The sequence below is a fragment of the Panthera pardus genome, unplaced genomic scaffold (assembly GCF_024362965.1).
Source record: "Panthera pardus isolate Hobbes unplaced genomic scaffold, ASM2436296v1 HiC_scaffold_27, whole genome shotgun sequence".
In the NCBI taxonomy this organism is placed as follows: domain Eukaryota; kingdom Metazoa; phylum Chordata; class Mammalia; order Carnivora; family Felidae; genus Panthera; species Panthera pardus.
Genome location: NW_026526843.1, coordinates 109,352,993 through 109,373,822, shown reverse-complemented (window position 1 = coordinate 109,373,822; position 20,830 = coordinate 109,352,993). Strand labels below are relative to the sequence as shown.

The 20,830-nt window shown below is 43.8% G+C and overlaps 1 protein-coding gene across 10 annotated transcripts in view; it reads right to left on the bottom strand.

The window, feature by feature from the left end:
- Positions 1 to 20,830, bottom strand: part of SH3KBP1 (SH3 domain containing kinase binding protein 1) — a 330,169-nt gene that overhangs the window by 118,104 nt on the left and 191,235 nt on the right. For 6 of the 10 annotated variants that reach the window (XM_019431615.2, XM_019431614.2, XM_053891776.1 and 3 more), the window contains 2 exons: positions 19,869 to 19,943; positions 16,057 to 16,262 (listed from right to left, as the gene is read on the bottom strand). In XM_019431615.2, the coding sequence (XP_019287160.1) occupies positions 16,057 to 16,262; positions 19,869 to 19,943 (281 nt within the window). Of the gene's footprint in view, positions 1 to 4,343; positions 4,473 to 16,056; positions 16,263 to 19,868; positions 19,944 to 20,830 lie in introns of those variants that run through there. The other 4 variants (XM_053891778.1, XM_019431616.2, XM_019431619.2 and 1 more) reach the window with 3 other exon arrangements.

The following is a 20,830-nucleotide window of genomic DNA, read 5'->3' as shown; positions in this document are numbered from 1 at the left end:
TGAGCAGCTTGTTTTAAAATTGCCAGTTTTGGGGTGCCTGGGTGGCTCGGTCGGTTAAGCATCTGACGTCGGCTCAGGTCATGATCTCGCAATTCGGGAGTTCGGGCCCCACGTCGGGCTTTGTGCTGACAGCTCAGAGCCTGGAGGCTGCCTCGGATTCTGTGTCTCCCTCTCTCTCTGCCCCTCTGCCCCTCGAACTCTGTGTCTCTTCTCTCTCTCAAAAATAAACATTAAAAAAATTGTTTTTATAGAGCATTAAATGTAACCCGTCCCACTGAAATTCAGTCGTCTAGACTATCATTTTATAGGTAAGGAGAATATGAGCGAGAAAAAGTACATGTGCGTGATCTTTTAAGGGCCACACAGAAAAATTTAAAACCTCAGCTTTCGGGAACGAAAAGCATCTGCAAACTTCAGGATTACAGATATTATGAAATAGTAATTGATGTAAGTAAAGAACAAAAGAGAGCCACAAAGAAAAACTAGTAGATACTGCAGCCCACCCCACTGAAGAATGTCAACTGAATCAAATCAAAGCTTCAGCAAATGCGCAAAAGGCAGGACTTTCATTTCCTATCTCCAAGGAATTCTGGCGCAGAAGGTGAGGAGAGGAAAGATCAATCATAAAACTGGCTTTCCCTGCTACGTAGGATAAATTAGGTACTAACATTTACAATTACCAATCGCACAAAAAAAGAGATTCACCTTTTCTCAGAAAAACTATTTTGAATCCACTCTCCATAAACCTTCGGGCGGAGTGAGAGAGGCGGCAGTCCTGGTCACCATGAAACCCCTGAGGGCAAGCCACCAGGGCCACCTGCTCATCTTTTCTTCAGGGTCTGAGTGAACAGGGAGACCAGTCCTTCCCTCAAGCCATCGGCAATCTCTTGGGACTGAATAACTCATCTGCTAGTTCATCCTAGACTCAGACAGAAGACTTCTTCCTCAACTCATCGTTCTAAGATAAGAATAGTACCCTTTCCCCTTAGCGGTAGGCAACACGAACACACATTAAACACCAACTCTAACAGCGATGAGATACCACTTCGCACCCGTGAGGATGGCTATTACAAAAGAAGCAAGCCAGCAAACAAACAGAAAATGCCAAGGGGCGAGGATGTGGAGAAAACGGAACCCGCGTGCATGGCTGGTGGGAACGCAAAATGGCTCAGCTGCTGTGCAGAACAGTATGGCAGTTTCACAAAAAATTAAAGATAGAATTACATATGATCCAGTAATTCCCCTTCTGGGAATATACCCAAAAGAACTGAGAGCAAGGCCTCAAACGGGTATCAGTAGGCCAACGCTCATTTTAGTATTATTCACTGCAGCCAAAAGGTGGAAAGTACCTAAATGCCTATCAATGAAGGAATGGATACACAAACTGTGATAGAGCCATAAAATGGAATATGGGTTAGCCTTAGAAAGGAAGAAAATTCTGGGGCGCCTCGGTGGCTCGGTTGGTTGAGCATCCGACTCTTCATTTCTGCTAAGGTCATTGATTCCAGGGTGGTGGAATTGAGCCCCGCATCAGGCTCCATGCTGACCATGGATCCTTCTTGAGATTCTCTGTCTCTCTCTGTCTCTCTCCCTCTGTCCCTCTCCCCCACTCGTGAATGCTCTCACTCTCTCTAAAATAAAAAACTCTTTAAATTTTAAAGAAGGAAGGAAATTCTGGCACCTATAACAGCATAGATGAACCTTGAAGATATTATGCTAGGTAAAATAAGCCAGACACAAAAGGATGAATATTGTATGACTTCACTTATAAGAGGTACCCAGCCTAGTCAAATTTATAGAGACAGAAAGTAGAATGGTAGTTGCTAGAAGAAGGGGGAAAACGAGAAGTTAGAGGGACCGCGTTTCATTTTGGGAAAATGAAAAAGTTCTGGAGGTGGACGGAGATGATGATTGTACAATGATGTGAATGTATTTAATGCCACTGAATGTACACTTCATGATGAATACAATGGTATTATGTGTATGTTACCATAATTTAAAAACTTCCATATTTCTATAGAAGTACATAGAGAGCCTTCGTGGGGATTTCCACTGGGAAGTAAAGCTGAGTGCGTGAAACTGAGAAAGGTCTTAGCTTTTGTTCTGTTGGAATTTTTTACCATGTACTTGAGTTATTTTCATTATGAATAAAACCGAACAGAATTAAATCAGCCTTTACCCTGGAAATTCCTCTCTTAAAAATTCAGCCTAAAAAAACAACCAGGGAAGGTACCACCATGCATAGGTAAGGATGCTGTTTCTAATGTTAACAATGTAGAAGCAATGTAACTAGTTATTATGTGAGGACTGGTTCAATAAATGCTGGCACATCTCTACAATGGGTGACCATGGACAGGTCTGAAAGAAAACGGGGCCTGTAACATGTTAAGTTCTAAAAGCAGGTGACATTTATGACCTCATTAGTGGCTGAAGAAGAGTGACATATAGATACTACATGCACATTTCTGTTCGGATAAAAGCCTGGAAGGTTCCAAATAAAATGATTGTTCCTGGATAACAGGATTAAGGGCAATTTCTATTTATTCATATTCTTTAACTGTGAAAAATTTGAACGTTTATTTGAGAGAGAGAGCATGAGTTGGGGAGGGGCAGAGAGAGAAGGAGGGAGAGAGAGAGAGAATCCCAAGCAGGCTCTGCGCTATCGGTGCAGACCTGATGCGGGGCTCGATCTCACAAACTGTGAGATCAGGACCTGAGCTGAAATCAAGAGTTGGACGTTTAACTGACTGAGCCACACGGGTGCCCCAAGTTTTTATTATAATAATTATTGCAAAGAACTCCTGTAAGATGAGAGAGTAACAGGGCTATTTCCATTTTGAGAAGCAAACAAGCAAGGGGTTCAGGGAAGACTCAATAAGGCAATGAGTAATTTAGAAGTCACAAAACCTTTAAGGGTACCAGGGGCTACCTGTGCCATCTCCAGGCCCTAGCCTGAGGGAGCCAGAGAGGCTCCTGAGGGAGCCAGGGCCAATGCTGAGCCTTTCCCATATTTCACATCTTACAACCAACCTTTCACTCATTTCTCAGAAGAGTCAGCAGCTGAATTTTCCATATAAATATCTAATTCTGAGGTCTACTTTTCAGAACTCCCAACAATGATATGTGGCGATAATAATAAAATAATCAGCAAATTTAAGATAACTTTCAGCAAGCAAATTCTCTCAATCCGTTGCAGATGAATATATTTTTTATTTTAGCCAACCGCGGCCTGCGTTCATGTCCTTCTAGACAAGCAACAGACGCCATTAACAAACTTTTCAAGAAGTTTTCCTACTCTTACAGTAATGTTAAAACAATGTGTTTTCTTTTGTCACAAACTTTTTGTGCAGTTTTGAAAATATTGTAAGTTAAAGCCAACAGAAAAAGACATAAAGAGACATACATATTTTATAGATATCATCAACTCTCCCCTTTAAAATGTTTTTCAACAAGAGACAGGAATATGGAAGACATATGACGCATTGTAAGCCTTACTTATCCTGTGGTTTATTTAGGGAATTGTATTTTGCGTTTGGAAAATGACAGACTTCTGCTTTTAGGTAGACAAGTATGAACAACTCACAGCAAGACACAAGACCACCTATCACTAAGCAAACTTTTAGGAAGTCAGATAATTTAGTGTCTTTATTTTACTGTGCATATGAGCAAATGAACATAAATAATCAGTACTACGAAAGTAGCCAAATATCTTTACCTCTCTCTCTCTTTCTCTCTCTCTCTCTATATATATAAAACAGTTCACCAGGACCCAGAAGTCACTACTCACAGCTTCTCCATTCACCAGGAAAACTCCTGATGTCCATGCCACCCAAGAGTGAAATGGCTCGCAGCTAGCTCACTCTGCGTGGACATACTCTTCTCTCCTAAGTTAACCTGAAGAGCAAGCTGGATTTGTTTACTGCACAAACATCTGTAATTGCTAAACATCTCGGTGACATGGCGTAACAGTTACTGCTTGTGCAAACTGCCCATGTAAATTACTCTCTGCATTGTGCACACATGAAAACCCAAGACACAGAGAAACCGAAAACATCTGTAAAAATTAATGGCCGAATTGACCAAAGGGCTGGGGCCGGGGGGGCGGGGGGACTAAAACAGCTAAATAGTTCCAGTGCAACATTTGGCTTTAGAAAAGACTCCTGCACGTTATACGTTCTGCCTTAGCATATCCACAGCCTCCCCTCTGAGGGGGATCCTCGCCGGCATACACTTCACTGTAACCCACCAGGGCAAACCCATTATAAGTCTTGTTAGAAAACAGCGCAGACAAGATGCAAGATTAAGGGGCCTTATTACATCTCTAAAAGCAAAGAAAGAAATACCTCTTCTCCCATCATGCAGTCAGCCTCCTTTCTTCAGTTTGAAAAGGTCCCAGAACTACCCTGGAGCACTCCCACTTCCTTCCAACAGCCAAAGGCACAGAGCCTGAAGGACCCAGCCTACCCCTGAGTCATACTTGGGACCAAATGAGCAATGGAGAGAACAAAGCTCGCATTTGTTTACGGTTCAGGAAGCCAGGGCCGATTCATGGCTTGGGTGGCTTTGCGAGAAGTCCTCCTCCCTCGCCTGCCTGCGTTGCTGCAGGAATGTAGCTGTCTCCCGGGGACCCACAGGTGTGACCATTCAGACAAGGAACACACTGAAAGAGTGTTTATTTGGCAGGACCCGGCGGCCACTTCTGTTTAAAACGTCAGAGAGAAAATAAAAAGCCCACTATCTTTCAACAGATAATCTGCTGGGGAGTGACAGAGGTCCAGAAGATGGTTTGTATATGAAATGCCCATTGTAAAAATACCTGTGTTTTAAAGAAATAAAAATTAGTGGTGATACACAAAAATGAGTCATTTAAAAAAAGAAAAAAACATGAAGACGAAAAAACAGCCGTGGCTTTATAGAAACATTCACCCTACGAAAATGCCAGCAAAACCGTTGCCAGCCGTGCCAATCGGCAGTACAGTCGCAGATGGTAATAAAATGTTTCAATAGCAATCTTGTTTTTTCCCCAAATGAGATACCACTTGAATCACCACTTGCAATGGATTTGGAGCCCACTGGTTAAGAGTTCAAAGCTCCCGAGCCAGAGTGTCTGAGATCAAAATCCCAGCTGGGCTACTTCCCAGTTATATGATTTTGAGCAACTCATTTAACCTCCATTCACCTCAGTTTCCTTATCTACAAAATGGGGATAAAAGCTCCGATCCATAGGGTTGTCTGGAAGATTAAATAAGGAATAGATGTGGAGTGCTTAAAAAAGTACCCGGTACTTTTTTAGCTGGTAAAAAAAGCACCCTATTAGCCACTATCACAAATCCAGGACAACTTCACAGGTCAGGTGCCGAGTCAACAGCATCCTGACCTTACTGCAGTCCCCATATACTTAGACTCTGACGGCCCGTTTCGCTTCTTAATTGCGGTTCATTCTTAAATTGTTTACTTGCCCTCATTGAAAAACCACTTATTCACTATCTAGTAACCACCTGCAGCGTAGGGGGCTTTGAATGAGACGCCATCTCAGGGCTCAAGAAATGTGCAATCTGCTTGGGTAAATAAGACATAGGTCTGTTTATACACCACACATACACACACAAAACACAAATATGGGAGATGTCGGTAGGCTGCAAACGGCGGGGGGTGCAGGCAGTACAGAATTAACATTTGGAATTCAGAGGGCAGATAAGAAATCACCTTACCCAAACCTAATTAGGATGGAGAGAATGGACACATTGCCCGCACAGAAGAATTCCCACTAACTTATGACGATACTTGTCCCTAAAGGAGGTGAGTGGAACCCCCCACTTCTCAAGTGTGTGGGTGCATAGTGACTTGTTTCTAAAGAGGCGAATCTAGGAAAGGGGGGAAAAAACAGAACAACTTTACAGTGAAGAAACCTCATCAACAGGACCCCAGTCAGGTGACCAAAGTCAGCACCAACAGTGCGAAGTCATGCTGATAGGATGTGCCCTTGATACGACGTGATGAGAATGGCACTTCACCACCGTGGTCTTCCTCCCCCAAATCCACCGCTTGGGTCTAAGCGTGAGAAAAAAATCAGACAATTGCTAATTTAAAGACACTCTTTTTTTGGCTAATGTTTATTTATTTTTGAGAGAGAGAGAGAGAGAGAGAGAGAGAGAGAGAGAGAGAGAGAGAGAGAGAGAGAGAAAGCACGGGCGGGGGAGGAACAGAGAGAGAGGGAGACAGAATCCACAACAGGATCCAGGGTCTGAGCTGTCAGCACAGAGCTCCATGTGAGGCTTGAGCTCACAGACCGGGAGATCATGACCTGAGCCGAAGTCAGACGCCTAACCGACTGAGCCACCCAGGCGCCCCTAATTTAAGGACATTCTGCAAAACTTCTCAAAATTGCCACCGTTATCGAAAACATGGCAAGCCTGAGCACCTGTCAGAGCCAAGAGGAGCCTAAGGAGATGTAATGTAATGGGGTGTCCTGGGTGGGACCCTGGAACAGAGAAAGGACATCAGGTAAAACCTAAGGAAATCTGAAAAAAGGATGGACCTCAGTTAATAGTCATGTATCAATATTGGTTCACTAATTGTGACAAACGTACCATATTAATGTGAGATGTCAACAAGAGAGGAATCTGGGTGTGGGGTAGGTGGGAGCTCTCTCTGTTATCTTTACAACTTTTCGATAAATCTAAAACTATTCTAAAAGTTAAACTTTATTAAAAACGAATTAGGAAGATGAGCTTCCTGCATGACTATGTATACCTAAATAAATGTGTACCTGTGATTTATAGAGATACATGATTATACTCGTGAATATCTGTACATAAATGTCTTCAACAATGCCTCCCAGGCTTCACTTATTATTATCTCTGTATCCTTAGCCTATCTCTTAACAGAAATAGCTGAATGCTGAGTCCTGGCCTTTCGCTTTCCACAATACACAAAAGAGTTTTCTTTGAAAGGAAACTTGGCTCTTCTGTCAGTTCTGCTGCCAACCCAGGCTACAGCAGCCTAACTCTAAGAGTGTGCATGAGGTGGGCCCATCTGCCCCTTTCCAAGAGCTACTAGAAGCTCCTGGTGCCTGGCCAATTAGTCATCAACCGCCGAGCCCCAGGGCTGGCACCTCTCCCAGCTACCTCCTCCCCATCTCCAGTCCGCACTGCTCGGCACCTCCCCAGTTATCTCTCAAGTGCCACTCTGATCACGCCACGCCCCAACGGAACTCCCCCACCGACCGGCCAGTTCACCCAGAAGAAGTACAGCGCGCGTGGAGCCGCTGGCAGAACCCGAGGGGAAGAGCCCACATCCCCTCCAACCCCCTACGTCCTCCTCCACCGCCACTACCACATCCCCTGTATTCCAGCCAAATCCAGCCCTTCTGCATAACCATGCTCTCTCCTTGTCCATGCACACGGTGCCAGGACCGTGAAACCCCATTTATCTTTTAATACTTTGCTGAAATACCACTTTGCTTAAAAAGATCTCTCCGGTACCCCATCCCTTCCTTCTGAACCTCCAGCAGAAGTAGTAGTTCCTTCCCCTGTTCTCTCTGATGCTTTGGACATACCTTTACTAGTCCTCTTCCCTTGCATCATAATGACTTTTGTCCATATCTACTTTTTCCCACGTACACGTACTCCAAAGCACTGAATGAGAGGCCTGTACGTGGCAGTTGATGCAAGGCGTGATGCAGCGGAGGAGGTGTTAACTCCATTCCAATTAACTACACCAGATCCACCTCACCCCAAATGAATATCCTGCCGGTAAAAAAATCTGCATGTATCATGCTAATACGGAATCCAGACGTGCCTCCTAGCCGATTCCTTTACAAATGGATTGCCACTCCTGAGCTCATTTACCTAGCAATTTCTAGAGCTGCCACTGCTGATCCATAAAAGGCATTCAATAAAGCTTCAGTAAGTGAATGAATGAGCCAATTAATAAACAAATGAAAGAATGAGCCTGTAGCCAGACCACAAGCAGAATGAGTCTTCCTTCATAATTTCAACTGGATCAGGACAAACCATTATATTCATGTATCCAGTCCACAAATATTTACTGAGGGCCAAGTATAGTTTAACAATGATTTTCAAGGAATCATAAATATGTTGGTGACTAACACAGGCAAGGTCCAAAATCATGGCTCCGCCTGCCTGCCTTCCTTCCTTCCTTCCTTCCTTCCTTCCTTCTTTCCTTCCTTCTTTCTTTCCTTCCTTCCTTCCTTCCTTCCTTCCTTCCTTCCTTCCTTCCGTACTTACTTTCTAATGGCTAATATTTAAGGTTTGGTGATATCAAACAAACAGCTATCCAGATATAGTGAAATTCAATTCTACTTGTCTGAGTTTGAAATTTTCCATAGTAAAAACTTAAAGAAATGATCCTGGAAGCTGCACTGCTATTTACAGGCATCCCTTCTGTTCTAATAACCAGAAGGGCAGAAATAATAACTACGAACGTTAATCAAGTGATGATTAAATGCCAGGCACTTTTTCTACCCATTTTTTGTGTTACTTAATCCTCACGACAACCATATGGAGCACGTCCTGTTGGTATTCTCATTTTACAGATGAGGAATCTAAAGCAGTGAGTGCTTAAGTAATCTGTCCCAGGAAGAGTCAGAGTTGGGATGTGAACCCAGAAAATCCTGCCTGCATGCTTAATAACCACTGTATGCCTAAAAACACAAATTTAATGCCTTCTGGGATGATCTGGCTGTAATTGAACATTTCTTAGAAAATACTACTATGCTGCATGTTTTAGAAAGTGTATGTCAAGCACATATGAAACAGTAAACAACACCAAACATGTCAACGAGTAATCCGGTAATACTGTTTCTGGTTCCCTTTCCCTACCAACACCCACCCCCCCCCCCCTTACTTCTCCTAAATAAGGAAACCTAACAGAGACACACTGGGGAAAGATAATACATAAAACGAAGTCTGAAAATCCCAGACCATTCACCCAGGCAAATAGTGGGCACCTTAATGCCATCTACTCATTAAAAATCATGGATTTTCCAACCACTCAAGAGACGTCACATAATCTTATCTTTCAGCAAAAATGAGAGCCATCCAATACTTTAAGTCTCAGGTAATCACAACAAGGGTTTGAAACCCAGTTGTGTTTCATTAATCAAAGAAGGTATCGTTAGCTTCTGGAGATCCCCAGAGCTTAGTTCTATTTTTCAAATGATTAGAGACATAAATCTCTCATTTTTAAGGAACTAAGATAATCACTTTAGATGTTTACATGTTTTAATTTTACTTAAGCATACAGCTTGATGAATTTTTGCTAAATGGATAAAAAGACTGCCTATGTACAAAAAGAGTAAAATTTCTCTTACTGCGATTTGGCTGATTAAAAAAAATGATTAGTAGCTCATTTATATACAATTTTAATTCTCACTCTGTTACAAGTGAAAGTTACAATGTTGATATCATAAAGGCATGAATTTGGGTGACAAATGAGATCCAAGATGATTAGAGCTGAAAAGAGACTGTCACAAACACAATGTTGGGTTGTGGGATACAGTAGCAAATGTAGAAAGAACACAGGATCATTGCAAGAGAGAGATATCAGAAGTCACAAATGGCCATCAGCTAAGACAGACCATGGAAGAGGAGCTTCTTGGAGAATTTCTTTGTAGGGAATCCAGTAAACAACCAATGTAAAGAGCCTGGACATGGAATGAGCTGGCACCAAAAAGCCAAGATTATTCTACATAAAGGCATATCAGGTTAGGTCCTGGGGACTCCCTTGAATATTGGTAATTTACCCACCTATGTGTAATACCTGCCATTCCTTAAGTGTTTGGGCAGATGTGATCACCTGAATGACTCATGAAAAGGGAAGGAGTTTAGAAAAAGACTGGGGCCAGGCTGGGGTCACAAGGAAGCAGCCTGATGAGGAAATTCCCTCTTGGGTCCACAGGTGGAGGATAGAAGGTACCAGTCATATTCATGAGAATAAGGGTCTGTCTGGGATACCTTCTTGCTGACAGTTTTCCAACCCAATATCCAGGCTGATGACTTCCAAACCTACATCTACAGTTCTCTCGTGATCACCACTTATTTATCCAACAGCTGGATGCCTCCACCTGATGGTCCCACAAGTACCTCAAAAATCCTCTCTCCTCCCCAAATATCTTTCTTCTCTAGTGGGCTCTAGCCAGGGAATGATACTACCGTCCACCTGGCTGCTTAAGCCAGTTGCCCAAGACATCGTTTTCAAGTCTTCCCTTTCCTTTATCCTCCACATACTATCAAATTTCTTCATTCTACCTTCAAAGTATTTCCCCAAAGCATCCATGACAACACTTCAAAGCTGTTAGAAAAACTATTTCCCTTATCTTGATGTTTCCTGTCATGTAAAATGGAGCCCAAATGGACACTTGATGGACACAACTGGACACTCCTAGAACTCCCTGCTCCCTTATTCACTCTCTCAGGGGAGAATGAAATGACTTCTCTGATAGGTAAATTTCAGAAAAATTAATTGGGCGCATTCAGCTCAACTCTTCTCTTTCCTCCTCTTTGAAGTTGGCCTCTGCTCTTCCCCAAGGGGCAGGCCCTTCTATCTCACATGGGTCTGGCTTTAGTTCAGTGTTGCTGATACTGGGTGGGTGGGTCTGTCTAATTCTGGGGATCAACTGGCAGGCCCATTTGGCTCTCACCTTCATCTATGTCCTTCAACTTTGCCTTCATCAATAACAACACTGCTATATAACATAGGTAGAGAAAGGTGCACAAATCTTAAGTGTACAGCTTTGAGGAATTTTCACAAAAAGAAATAAGATCTATATCAATAGAGAAATATACCATATTCATGGATTGGGAAGGTATCAATTCTCCCCCAAAAGTATATATAGAGTCAATGCAATCTTAATCAAAGTTCCGAAAAGGGTTTTGTTTTTTTGGTGTTTTTTTTTTGTTTTGTTTTGTTTTGTTTTTGGTGGTAGTGGTGGTGGGGTGATGACAAGCTAACTCTAAAATTTATATGAAAATACAAGGGGCCAAGAATAGTCCAGGAAACCTCGAAGAAGATGAACAAAGATTGAGGACTTATACTGCCAGATATCAAGAATGACTCTACAACCACAGTAATTGAAGTAGTATAGAATGAGTGCAGGGACAAATATAGACCAACAGAACACAGAGTTCAGAGATGAACTCAAACATACACAGACACTTCAATTATGACAAAGGTGATAACGGCTGTGCAGTGCAGAAAGGACAATCTTTTCAATAAACACTGCTGGATGAAAGGGATACCCATACTGAAAAAGGAGCAAAAATATTATGTTGATTCTCCATCCACGGACTCATCTTATTCATTAGCTGGTTTAGAACCTAGATGGGGGCGGGGGGGTTATTGAGAGAGTCAAAATAAGTTTCTGTTAACCTCTTTTCTGAATTTTAGTTACCCTATCTTCTGTAATCCACTCCTCCCATTGCAAATTGGAATACTTTCTCTAAATCACCTACCCAATCATGTCACTCTCCTGCTGAAAATAGCTCCCTATTAATGCTCCTCATTGCCTTTAAGATCACGTCTAAACTACTTAACAAGTCACCAGGCCCTTCCTGACCTGGGCCCTGTTCCTTTTTATTTTCATCTCTCCCCACTTCCTGCTGAAGCCTCAACATGTGTTCTGTGCTATCTCAATTTCCCTTTCAGGCATTAATACATGTTGTTTTTCTCACCTTAACAACTCTATACTCTTTGGCTTCATGAATGTCAACGGGACACCATGGTTCTCAGCCTAAACATCACTTCCTGTAAGCCTATAGACATCACGTCCTATAGGAAGTCTAAACATTATTTCCTGTATGAAGGAGGTACACTTGTACATGAACACTCACTCTCCAGCCTCCCTCACAACTCACCACTTCTGGCCATGCACCTTGCTCTCAACCTGTGGCATTCTCCACACCTGTATTGTTATTGCTTGTTTATTTTTCTGCAGCTCCGCGAGGGCAGTGACCTGGTCCTGTTACCCCAGTGCTGAACATATAGTGATTACTCAATAAATACTAGTTGAAACGAGTTACATTTATAATTTCAAAGTATTTTCTGTTATATAACATTTTGTAAAGGCATAAGAGGTAGGATAAGTGTACAGAGTATTTCCATTTTACATATGGCCCAGCTGAGGTTAAGTGATTTTGTCAGGGTCAATCGGCTAGGACAATGGTACCATGCTCTTCTAATCTTCTGATATTTAACTTGGTTCATCTTTGTCCACACCATATTTTCCATTATTTTAATACAACACATACTTACCTCTGAGCTTAGTTTAAATGTTACATATTTTTCCCAAGGTTCTTCTTTTTTTCTTTAACTTTCTATCAAGGGAAATTTACAACATATATAAAAATAGACTATAGGCTACTGACCCACCATGTATTCACCACCTGGTTTCAACAGTTATCAACTCATGACCAGTCTCGTTTCCTTTGTGCCCTACCCACACTTCCATCTTCCAAATTGCTGGAAGCAAAATCTCAGACATTAAGTAACTTCATCTGTAAATACTTCAGTTAAATGGTGCATTAAACAAATCATTCACAGGCATATCCAACCGGTAGTATTGAAAGGACTCAGAAACGGGGTCCTTCCTTATAGCTCGATCAATTGAGAAGCGAGAGTACTATTTTCCTATTGTTGGGGTGGGGAATGTTATGTAATACCTCTCCTGCTGTATAATTATCAGCCTTTGGTCACTCTGGTTAGGCTGATATGGATTAGAGCATAGCTAAAATAAGCACAAAATTTTCTAGCAACTGAGAAAAGTGGATCTCAAAACTTCACAACCTGAAGGGACAATATAATATACTTGCAGTTGTTAAAAATTACAAAATTCCTTTTTTCCTTCATCCAACTTATCAAACCAGCCATCTAAGAAAGCCAACTGCCCCAGCCCATGTGGAAGACCCGCTTGGATCTCACCTAACAAATGCTGTCACATGGGATTCAGTCTGTGCTTCTGCAAAATCAAAATAGTGAGCTCAATTCTCCAAGGAAACTTCCTTCCTCAAATATAAATCTTGGACACAAAACCATCTCAAAAGTGACGAGAACCAGGCTGCGCACTAGTAAAACATTATTGCACTCACCAGCCCTCATGCCGGGTTGTGCAATAAAATAATGGATCCATAAATCTATGCAGCTATCCATAGTGCCAACAACAGTGGGTGGAGATAGTTTTGAGTCCTTTTAGATGCTGTAAAAAATTGTCCACAGCCAGTAAAGCAAGCTGGGAAGTTTATGTTTTCCCCAGGGGCTCCGCAATGAGAAGCAGGTTAAGACTGCTGCCAGCACATGGTTTCCTTCTGCAAACAGATCATGAATCAAGATGCATACACATGCACACACATATATATATTACTCTGATGATGTTAACATGTCATGTCACCAAGGCCAATACAATAAATCTCTGCTTCACAAAACCGCAGTGAACCAAAAGACCACCATACTTTCAACTATATACCTATTACCTAATCCCACCCAGTTCCGTCATATTATAGAGGTCTGTAATCTCCAGAGTGCCACGTTAATACAGTTTTAATATTATTCATGCACCTATTACTTACTGAACACACCTAACCTACCAGGTGCCACACGGTGTTCTAAACACATAGCATATATTGGTGAACAAAGTAAATAATAAACATAATAAAAAATAAATCCCATCTTAGAAAGGGCTGCATGCTGTGAAAAACAAAAAAATGCAGCACAAGTAAGCAGGGTGAGCTAAGGGGACGGGTCTCGGGACGAGTGGGCCAGGGCACGGCTCATTGAGAAGGTGAAGTCCGAGCAAAGCAGCCGGGGAAGAGGCATGCGGGCAAGTGAGCAGGTGGATACAGGGTGTCTAGCCACAAGAAACCACTGCGGTAAAGGTCCCCAAGGGGGAAAGTGTTTGGTAGGCTTAAGGAAAAGCAAAGGGCCGGGACAGAGGGAGTGAGGGGAGAAGGCGAGGGAGAAAGTCCAAGTGGTAACAGAGTCGAGTCACTTCAGCCTGGGGGCCCTGGGGAGGCCTTTCACTTTGGTTCTCTGGGGAGCCTCTCCAGGGGTGCAAGCAGAGGAGTGGCACGATCAGACTTGGGATTTCAAAGGATCACCCTCACTTCACTGTTGAGACTAGACTGTAGGGGAAGGGGAGAAGCAGAAAGCCCTATTAGGAGGCCACTGGGTGATGATGAGAGAGCAGGGGCGCCACGGAGGCGATGAGGTGATGAGTCGTGGTGGGTGCTCAACATTCACAGGAGGCAGAGCTGATGGAGTCTCCTGATGGATCGGATGCGGGTTATGAGAGAAGGAAGGAAGTCAGGGATAACCCTAAGGCTTTCGTCCCGACCTGTAGGAGGGGAAGTAGGACGCCCTTCCCTGAGACGGGGAAGGCTGTGGGCAGAGTGGTTTGAGGGGGATGATGAGGAGTTCAGGGTTGGACAAGCTGGTAAGAATTTAAGGTCTTCACGTGGAGATGTGCAATTCGGCAGCTGGGCGTGTGGCCCTGGGATCCAGAGGAAAAGTGTGCTGAGGTACAAACTTGGGGTTATTATCTGTGATGCCGAAACTGCTACTGCTAATGACCCAATTTACTACTGTGGTCAGAACAAATATTCATAGCATTAATAAAAGTCTCACACACACACACACACACACACACTGTCTTTCTACACAGAGGAGAATAAGACCACGAATCATAAAGCAAACAAAAGGCATTAAGTGTTTGCTGACCAAGTCAACGGTCATGTTCATTTCAACCACTGGAGTAAAATGAAGGAAAACTACATCCATCGTTTCTTCCCAAGATGGGGACTTGCTCTTTTGTAAATACTTACAGGAGTCTGAGAGTGATCATGTGAAAGAGAAATGAGCTCACAAGCTGGTATAGCATCTAGACAGTTTTCAGATCTTGAGACACATCGTATATTGCTTACTGAAAGAAACAAGGCTGGCTCCCATAAGCCGCAGTGAAAGAAGTGCACATGGAACAGTCTTTCATGTCTAAATCTTTCTGCCTTTTTTTCACCCTCAAGAGAACGAAGTGTCCAAAAGTTTCCTTTCCAGATTGTTTCTAATGCATGACACCGGGCAAGGTTGCTGGGGGCAAGAGGTGGGTGGAAGTTCCACAGCTGTGGAAGATGATGGCAACTTTGAAAAATTCATTTCACCCGAAAAATGGAAACCATTTTAAAGCCACTGATAAACCTGCATTAGAGATGCTGCCAATGTCCCATCCCCCAAGCCTCCTGGCACGAACATCAAAGCAAAAGATTCAGCACTAAACTGAATTCACCAACATTCCTTAAGCACAGCACGAGTGTAGCTTATTACGATCTGGAAAATTGCACAGAATTTATCAAATTCTAAGTAAAGCTATGGTGCTCGGAAGCGTACCACAGTAGACATCACCGACAGCCACAAGTGCGAGGGCTCTGGGTGTGTTGCTGTGGCAACCGTGTACTCGGCAGCAGGACGCCGCCTGCCTCTCGCCAACCCAGAACCAGAGGTGGAAGAAAACAGCCAGCTTCCTGATGGTAACCATCCAGGGAGTCTCAGCACGGCCCGTCTCCATCATACACACACACAGGAGGCTTCCTTTCGGCAGTCTGAAATCATTCCCACCTAACTCCTAGAGGAAAAGCGCACAACCCTTTCCTCTACCGCAGAACCAGTCAACCAACACTCGCAGGCACGAGGCCCTGGAGACGAGGACGAGGAGAAGCGAAAGATGAGCCGGGTCCAGGCATGAGGGGCTTTTCGTGGGTGGGGGGAGGGGGGCGGGGAACCGAGAAGCGTAGGTCCATTTGAAAAGTCATACAGAGACACATTCCATTGAGAGATCAGTAAGAAAAGAAGCCACAAACTGGAGCGTGAGCCCTTCCAGGAAAGCAGTTCCCACACGGAGGGAGCACCTCAAAGGGGAGAAGGCGAACAGCCCGCACGTGAGGACGCCGACACCCCCAAAAGAGGCATAAGGAGTCTCAGATGCCAAGCCCTACAACGGACTTTTGGGTACTCTGCACTATGTTGAAATAAAGCAAAAACCGTCGAACATACCTTCTCCACCGGTAGAAAGTCATTCTCTACTTCAATCGACCTTGGTCTTAGTTTTATTGGTTTGTCTTTGAATATATCTCCAAAGCCCACTCCCTTAACTTTCTTCGGCTGGATTGCTGCGGTTGCGACTGTCCCGTTGGCACCTTCGGATTTGGTACTGCTCGAGTCACCCCCATCACTCTCGGAGCCTGTGGTTTCCCTTAAACCTGTCAAGAGTGGGGACGGGGAGAGAAAGAGCTCAGAAATCAGCCATAGCTGTGAAGCACCTCACAGCCAGCCAGGAGCCACCTCTGAAAGTGTTTCTGGGCACAGGATAACCTGCACTGGGACTTTTCATTTAGCGTGTCGAATACGTTGCATTTGGGTGGCTCTGAGTTTTGTTCAATCTCCCCACCCCCAGCCTTTAATTTTAAGAAGTGAATCAAAATTCTTTTAAAAAAATCTAATTTTAAAGCAGATCTCTTTGTAAGCGTGATATTTCACCTCTCTTCAGCCGGAACCTGATTCTAATACAAATTTGTTTTGCCACAGTCTGTGCAATAACAACCCTCCCCACCCTGTCCTCGCCTCCCCACCCAGTCAGTACCACATACTGTACCTCCAATCTCTATGACTCATGGCAATTAGCAATTAGCAATGAAAGTAACATTTCCTGAAGGGAAACTGTAAAGCTAAAAGCCATTTAAACAAATTAGCAATTAAAGAAACCACACAAAATTATGACTGCCAAAGAATTAAATCTCTTTGGATGGTTTCACAAGGAATAAATGCACGCAGGCATGATTCTCTAGGAAAGCATTAAACCAAACTTGACATTGAGACGCTTTCACTGGCGAGATGACTGTGTTTGTTAAAGAGGGAAAGGAAGCTGCCCTCCTGGAGGCCAGAAGCCCCCAAGCCTACTTCTCTTCTTCCCTCCTTTAATACCACCCACCATCTTCCCAAAACTGAATCCCTTGCTAAAGAAGGACGTTGGGGACACGACACCCTTCCTTTGACCTCTTGCGGCAAGTGTCGGAAGTCATCAAATAGTTACCAGCAAGACAACGTGAACACTTACCTCCCAGATTCTTTTTTCCCCAGGCTCTGCCCACAATCATGCTCCTAAAAGGAAGAGCCTATTTGTTTCCTACTTAATTTCTGAGTGTACATTCTTACTTTGAAAGTCAGTACACCAGTCATGCCATCAAAGGGCGGGATTCAAAGGATATTTTATGGGATACTAGTCTGCCATTCAATTGGTCTCTAAAACCTCTAGCTGTGGAGAATAGTTCCTGAACATTGACTACATGTGCCCTGATGACAACAATGCCCTTGATGAAAGCACATCATCAAACTTTGTTCCGTATTAACCGATCGTGCGTTATCTTTCTGTAGGGAAGGTGGCCTCCTAGTACGTAAGAACAAGACACCGAATAATTGCTCACATAAAGAGTTAAAAAGTGTCGAAGTCATTCAAATAAGTAAGTCTCAGTGCAGGAAGAAACTGTTAAATGAAAACAGATAAAATATAGAAAGGTCATTATAAATTGCTAACAAGTTTCAAAATCAAATCCTTAAAATTAAAACAATGGCTGTGTTTGTTGCTGCTGCTGTTTTTAATAAAATGGTTACTTATAAGCCAAAAAGGAAGGGGGGGGGGGGGGAGGAGGACGATCCTTGGCGTACATTTGAATTAACTCAAGAATAGCATCTGTGAGCAAAAGCGGAGGGCAGAGCGCTGAGAAGCGGCCTACAGCAGTGGGGTCAGCCACAATTTCTAGGACCGGAGCTGAGTGTGCAAACATGGACAACCCCTCTGGATTAGCTACCCGTTCATGTGTTTATCTGTTCATTGTTTTTGGAAATATCCCTGCTGGAGATACAATTTTGGAGTCTAAATATTGTGTCATTCCCCCTTTAACATGTTCTCATTTTGCCGTATGGATTCTTTCTATGTGATAAATGGCTTGTATATTGCTTTCTGGGTTGGAAGGAACCATTTGAGGGTGGAATAAAGAAACAGTTAGTGGCAAGAAATCATCACCATCCTGCCCTCCCCACCAGCAGCACCAGCAGCACCAGCAGCACCAGCAGCAGAGCAAATGGTTTAGGGCAAGGCTGTGTGAGTTCTTCAGAGGGAGGAATCTGAAGGAGTCTTCTATCATTCCTCATGAAGTAGAACCATAATATCTGCGACCGCTGCCATTTGGATTTCCCTGAGCTTCTGGTTTCATGGATTTGCTGCCTCCCGGGCTCATCTTAATGACTTTATATTAATCACGGTGAGAAATGCTCTTCGCGTTACACAGGGAGAGGTGGCGCCGTCACTCAACCACGTAAGTACGGACCAGGAAGGAAACACATGGCAGATTTGTCTTCCAGACATTCTGGCAGCCTGCTTCTGTCACTTTTAAGTAGGTAAATTACATAGCTGAATATCTGGGTTGGTGAAATAACTCAGAATCTAGCTCCTTCCTTTTGGAGGGAAAGAAAGGTGACTTTTCGTTTTTATGTCAGTTTGGTGCCGTATCTTTTACCTACTGGTGCTCATCACGCACGCTATCCCGTGAAGTATGCCAGATTCATGCTCAGAATGCCAGGCGACACCCACAGGCAGGACAGCCCAGAGTGTGGGCTGGGGGCTGGGGGCTGGGGGCTGGGGGCTGGGGGCCGGGGACAGTTCACGAAGGGGTCGTTGCTGTTGCACAGTGAGATCAGCACAGGCACTGCGCATGTTCAGAAACGCTTATAGCAGAGTGCACCAGTATGCCTTCAGACACGTGGCCAGTGGGCTGGTCTGGGTGACCAGGAAATAGACCGATCCTGGTCAAACGCCCGCGGTGAGGTGCAGATGGCACACTGCATGCACAGTAAACTCATGTTCGCCAAGACCAGGTATCTGTCCCCGGGGGGATGGAAATAAAAATAACTTCACCACAGACAGTCTGAGAAGCACGGTTCTGGCACTCACATGCGAACCTTCTCTTGCATCACTGGTGTGTACGTAGGTACGTGCGCGTATGTGTACAGACACACCCTATGTATTTTCTTTGCCATGTGGTGGGCCAGATGACTTAATAAATTACACTTTCATGTAATTTACCTTAATATTCATGCACGGATCAGTTCAGACCTGTGAGTCATTTTTGTTTAAATTTAAAACGCACATGTACAGTGCTGTTCAGTGGCAGGAACTGTTCTAAAGGCTTCACGAAATTGACTCGTTAATCTCGTTCACCTCCTTCCCCTCAACTTTTGGCAGCTTTATTTCACAACACAAAAGGCTATACGTTGGTCCTGCCAAAGGAAGTCTGTCGTGTGGTGACTGGCTGTGAGCAAGGCGGAACACCACTTCCGGCATGGACCGTCATGTCAAATTCTCATTTCTTTGAACAACACAATGAAGAAATGGTTTATTGGTTTCCAATGGCCCACTCAGGAAAAGCAGTAACCACGAGAGGATGACAGCTCCAGGGGAAGCCATCATACACCGGCTCAGAGGCCCAGAGATACTGGTACAAGTATGTATGCCATGACAAATGCTACTGGTCTCTTCTCTGCACGCATGGTTCATGCACGCATGTTACACACATGGCAGAGGCACAAAGCAAACAAGAAAGCGCCAGGGCTGGTGATGAGAATGCTCCTGTAGCACACACCAAGGAGACAGCACTTATTCAGGCAGATAAGTCCATGTCCTTGGATCAGAAATTCACACGGACACTTGGCAGAAGCATGAGCAGCTCAGGAAAGTGCGGCCGCGTCAAGAACCACGACTACCCGGATCTTAACTTTACAATTGCTTCCTGCTGTTCATTAAGGTCACTCACTGTAATAGCGTCTGTGGCCCTCCGTCTTGCCCGGTGCAGCTCGGTACAGAATTGTCCCTTCAAAGGTAGTCTTTCCTGACAGTGAATGAGAGAAGAGAAGGGGAGAGAAAAACAAGAGGGGGGGAAGGGGGAGCAAATGATGGCAAAAGAAGGAAGAGGGAGAGTCTTTAACTGAACTTGCTTTCAGTGAATCCGCTGTAAGAGTTTTATCGGCAAATTAATTAGAGACCATTAGGCAGAATTTACGAAATTTTACAGAATGAGCCCAAAGTCCCCACGCCATGAGCACCCGGAATCGGGGCTTGCCTCTGCAAATGACTGGCATGGAGATTATGCCCAATTTAAACTGGAAGCCATTTCCACATTTTAACGCAAGAACGGGAAAACCTCAATTAACCAGAGGAAATCCAATTCATCATATTCCTTAACGAACTCAGCTGTACAATGCAAACTCCTCTTTGGAGAGTATGGCCCACACATAATACAAATTTAGGCCCATTGTCTTTTATCTTCTACCCCTAGAGCCCTGTATGATACAAACTGATATCCGTGACCCCAAGATTCTAAAAAAAAAGCACAGAGTTCTCTTTAAAGATTTTATGCTTAGTACCTTTCAGCAAGCAAAGGTACTAAAGTGCTAGAGGAGGGTTTTCACCAAAGATGTTTAGAACCAATCGTGGCCTCCATGTAGACGTTAGGGGTTTTCTGCTTAGCACTGAGAACACCAGAAAACCCTATTTTTCTTGGAACACCTTGATTGACCTTTTGCCATATCAGTCATGAGACTGTACTGAAGCATGAGGACGTAGGACTCACTCGCTGTCAAATGTCAAATTATCTCTTTTTTGTTGTTGTTACGAGTAAAGGTTATCGATAGCATAGGACTAGACACACAGCTAAAGCCCAAATCTCTCTGGAATCATGAATAAGTACAGAAAATACACACACACACTGCCCTAGTT